General features: G+C 39.5%; 1 protein-coding gene across 1 annotated transcript in view; it reads left to right on the top strand.

Annotated features, from left to right (window-relative positions):
• The window catches only part of LOC138052782 (SWI/SNF-related matrix-associated actin-dependent regulator of chromatin subfamily A containing DEAD/H box 1-like), a 29,467-nt gene that overhangs the window by 15,515 nt on the left and 8,952 nt on the right, over window positions 1-5,000 (top strand). The window contains exons 15-18 of the mRNA XM_068899360.1: window positions 33-150; window positions 1,207-1,328; window positions 2,239-2,334; window positions 4,938-5,000. The exon at window positions 4,938-5,000 is cut by the window's right edge and continues 30 nt beyond it. Coding sequence (XP_068755461.1) covers window positions 33-150; window positions 1,207-1,328; window positions 2,239-2,334; window positions 4,938-5,000 — 399 coding nt within the window. The remainder of the gene's footprint in view (window positions 1-32; window positions 151-1,206; window positions 1,329-2,238; window positions 2,335-4,937) is intronic.

Here is a 5,000-nt window from a genome sequence, read left to right as displayed (position 1 = left end):
TCGTTATTACTTGACAAATTTGAATGTCACAGGTTCTGCAACAGCTTCCCGCCAAGTATGACCACATGATCAAATGTGAGCTGACTGATGATCAGCGGCAGTTGTACAATGACAGTTTTCTGAAATGTTCAAAGCAATTTAAGCAATCAAGTAAGTAACAGTGTTCAGAGTAATGAGTATTTTTTTTTACGACTCAGGAATACTCGGAAAAAAATTCCGAGTACTCCTTTGCAAGAGTCGAACCCACGCCCTTCAATTACTAGTTTGGATGCTCTATCACTGAACTATGCAAGAATCGTGGAAGCCAGGCCATTAATTAAAGTTGGTTCATGTCATAAACGCCCTGCATAGTTAGATTAGTATTGTCCCTTCTAAAGACAATTAAACCACACCTTCAAGCTGTCACACAGCATCTAATGATAAACTCTGTGTCGCAGATACAGAACCCACACGCCGTTCCGGGTGTCTCGATCTTGACTGTCATGCCGTCATTTAAAATGGAGTTACGTTCATTAAGTCAGAAAACGTTTCCCGAAGAATTCGTGTTCTTGTCCTTTCAGTTTCAATTAGTATATCGTAAATTTCTTTACGAGTTCCAAGTATGTTAATCGATCAGTCGGATGACTGACTGCTTATTAGCCACTATCAAAAGTACTATAATACTCTTTGTTTGTCCCTCGAAAATTTTGCGTAAGCATTGTTTCCAGTTTCTCTTGGGATCATTGTAAGTCCCAAGAGAAAATAAAAACAATGCCTATGCCAAATGTTGGAGAGACAAACAAAGAGTATTATGGTATTTTTGTACCGTAAAATCCCGAAAATAAGTCCCGGGGCTTATTTATTTCAAAGGCCCTTTTCAAGGTGCTTATTTTTGGAGGGGCTTATCTACGGAGGGGAATTTGCGTTTCCAAATCGATTGGGCTAACCTTATAGTTGGAAGTAAATTTACCGTTTTTGCTTTGTTTTACTTTGTACTTGAGGGCAATTTTGCAAGTAAAAGCTACCGGGAGGCTTATATTTGGAGGGGCGATTTAACGGAGGGTTTTTTGGGTTACTGCTCTGGGGGGCTTATATTTGGAGGGGCTTATTTTCGGAATTTTACGGTATTGCCTGATTTGATTGATTGATTGATTGATTGATTGATTGATTTATTGACTGACTGACTGATTGATCGATCTATTGTTTTACTGCTGCATTTTCTTGTAGATTCTAGTTCACAATATAGCAATATACTTATGATGCTTCGCAAGGCCTCTAATCATCCATTGCTACTGCGTAACCTTTACAAGGATGGAACGTTATTGGAGATGGCTAAAAAATATTGCAAGGTAAGAAAGAAAATAAAATCAAATTATAGACATGTCGGCGTGGAGCGGACGAGACAACCGACATTCCAACCTACATATGTCGATAGGTCTGTGAATTGGTCCCAAGACACCCATGGTAGAATACAGGCTCAGTGGATGCAGATCCATGGCCGCCATTGAGTCAATCAACAATTTGGCATCAATCGAGCAGTTTTGTTTTTAAGTCAAGGACATTCTTCCTGAGAGTTTTTATATTAAGAGGCTCGAAGGTGTTTTCCACAGGTAACAGTGTATTTCCAATGCAAGAATATTGCAGCACTATCCATTCTGTCAGTATGGCAGTGTTTTGATATTTGTGTTATACTTATTTCAGGCTTTGGTCCAAATTGTTGCCATGGTAACAGCATAGTAATGCTTAAGACTTACAAACTAATTCGGTGACCTAGTCTGTTTGTTTTTTCAAATTTTGAAAACTCTTAAATTCTCTTAACTAATTCGTCAAATGAGAAAAAACTATCAAGCAGAACTTGAGTTATTTTCGAAAACACTGTTGGAAGACGGAAGAAAATTCCTCTACGCATTTTGTTTTAAGAAGTCCTCTAAAGTCCTCTAAGAATGCTAAGAAAGAAATACTATGTGCATACAAAATATCAGGGTAAGTCACCGAGCTAACTTTCGAGATATAGTTCACTACAGCTAACAGAATTTATTTCAGGTTTTCGCAATTTTTGGACCCACTTTCGTTTCCGGTTTCTCACTTTGATTCATCAGCTTATGAGAGCAGCTTAAGTGTTGCTTGTATAGCTTACACACACGCTCGAGCCGTTGGAAACCCTCTCAGGCCTTCTGAAATACAAGGAAGTAAAATTTATTTTTTTATGAGATGTCAGGGAATTTAGTTTCTTCTTTAGCTATTGGAATTATTTTACAGGACCCCTCCCACCGAGACTCCGAGCCTGATCTAGTGTTTGAGGACATGACAGTCATGTCGGACTTTGAGCTTCATAGTTTGTGCCTCGAGGAAAAGGTAAAGTTATATGTACTTTGCGAAATACTGTCATAAGAAGCTCAACACTGATAATTTGATATACCATATGTCTTGTAAGCTGAAACTGTTTGAGCCTTTATGCGCGTTTGGTTCCCACGATAGTTATTCGCCCTTGTCACACGGCGGCCGTATTGTCCCGGGAGACCAAAAGAGCTTTGCTTTACCACGCCAAGCCTCGCAGTGGAAACCATGGGGGTGAGGCTTGACGTGGTAAAACAAAGCTTTTTTTGGTCTCCCGGGACAATATGGCCGCCGTGTGACAAGGGCGAATGGTAACGATGATGTCGATAATGTGATGTTATATAGCTGAGAACACGTTGTCTACTATTTTTGGAGACTGTAAGTCAACTCGATTCAAATCAAATGTTAGTTTTCGACGTTAGGGAAAAACCAGAGTACCCAGGGAAAATTCTCCCGGAGCAGAATAGACAACCAATAAACTCAACCCACCTTGGCGTCAACAGCCCATTTCCGAGTTGCTGCATGCCTCAGTTTCAAAGCGAGTCCTGGTGCACAACCATTCAAATGGAAATGAGTGGCGTATTCTTATGCAAATCAAACTCATTTAATAGTTCAATAGAGTCAACCGAATAGAGTGTAATGTGAAGTGCTAGATTGATGTCACAATAGTACTATTGATGTCACAATAGTTGAGCACCAAGACTCACTTCGAAACCGAGACAAACAGCAACTCGGAAATGGCCCATTCCGTGAATGGGACCCGCGGCGAATTGGTAAATAGCGAGCGAGCACTCTCGGCTCTGCGCCAAACCTACTCCGTTGATCACAATGACAGACGGGAAGGTTTAAACAGTTTCGTCTCACAACCACCTTTATTCATGAGTTTATTTAATTGTTATGCTTCTTACAGCCTAGCTCTTTTATCCCTGCGGTGTTCAAGAAACATGTCACTGTGGTAAATTCGTTGGATTTGCATGCGATACGCATGCGGTAGGTTCCAATCCCTCTCTGACCACAGGTACCGGGTGGGTTTGCCTTCGGTGATGTTGAAGCGAAGTGGCTGCCTTCTTTCGTTTGAGGCTATGTAGGAAGGATACATTGAAAACATGTTGGGACATCTATCCATGTGTCTGGAGCACTTCACCTCGATCTCTTACGAATCAAAATGAAGACGAGTAGCTCTGGGAATGCGTGCGTGCGCATTTTGGAGCTCGAATTCCATGTTCTCTCAATCTCGTTCCCAGAGCCCACGTATCTTTCGGTCAGCGCCAAGACACGAAGCTCTGGAATAATCAATTTCCGGAACTCCAAGATTTTAGGAGTTCCGGTTTCACCGAAAAGTGAAATGGGGCGATCATTAGAACTCGAGGGTTTACAACAGCAGCGGCAAATCTTCGTGTTTACAAGTTTAGTTGGATATTTTTGCGCCATATTCGTAAATTACCAGCTATTTTACACTCGGTAGTTTACGCATGAGCAGTTTCACGAATCAATTAGCCAATCAACCCAGTTTTGAAATTTGATTATTCCAGAGCTCCGTGTCTTGGCGCTGACCAAAAGACACGTTGGCTCTGGGGATGAGATTGCATGTTCTCTTTGTTTTCATGCTTGACCATCCTGTTCCAGTGCTTGAATGATTATGCTGCGGTGCTTTTCTATCCATTGACTTGGAACAACAAAAAAGCAAACAAAGAGTTGACAGAAGTGGCTGTTTCTGTAGAATTCCCAATCGTTCAATTTCGATATATTAAAATTCAGTCCTAAACAAAAGACATCACCTCGAGGCTCTGGGGAATAAATACAAGGATTTGTATGAGTTTTATGCATTTAGTTCTCGTCGAGTAGTCATCTACATCTTCATTTAGATGAATACTGGACGAGAACAAAATGCATTCGACATTATGTTCTCCTCGTAAAATAACTTTTTAGGTAGCAACAGATTGCGGTGTACTTTAGATGAGAAAAAAGTTGATTGGTTTTATCATGGAATTCCAGTACATTTTCAAGTTAATGTTACTATATTTTAGTATCTTCTTCAGTCTATTATTTTCCTTGTCTAATCTTTCTAGTTGATTTTCTGTACTGTGTGTGCTTCATTGTGGTATGTGATGTTATTTTTATAGTGACAGAAAACAGCATAAGCTCTCTTGACGTCTTTTTTTGTTTAATATACATTTATTATCTAATCATTTGTTAATTTTTGTTAATTTTTCTATGAGACAATAGATTTGGCAAGAGGAGGTGAAACGTAACAACTTAATATTTATGCAACCGATTCTTAAATGACGCGAGTTCCTTAAAACGAACAGATAGGTAGATTTTACCGAGTAAATGACTTTTTTCCCATATGAAAGAATTAGCTCATTAAGCACTTTGAATAAAAAAACCGAAGTCAAAATCAACAAAACATTTTGTTTCACACCTTTCTTGAATTACTTTATTTTTGTGACTTTTTCATCTCGAACCTTTTTCGTAGAGTAAAGCATGGGTTGCGTGGCCGAGTACTGTTCTCTTGCTATCGTACTTAAGTTGTCAGTCCTTTAGATCAAGAGATACTACAAGCAGAATATGCGATTTTTTTTGTCTTTCTTTTTCTCTTTTAATCGTTGTTCTCGTCACAGAGTCTGGCCAGTCACTGTCTCAGTAATGACGAAATGATGAAATCAGGAAAATTTTCTCATTTG

The sequence above is a fragment of the Montipora capricornis genome, chromosome 6 (assembly GCF_036669925.1).
Source record: "Montipora capricornis isolate CH-2021 chromosome 6, ASM3666992v2, whole genome shotgun sequence".
Taxonomy (NCBI): Eukaryota; Metazoa; Cnidaria; class Anthozoa; order Scleractinia; family Acroporidae; genus Montipora; species Montipora capricornis.
Note: the sequence above shows the minus strand (reverse complement) of the source record. Positions and strands in the feature narration are given on the sequence as shown.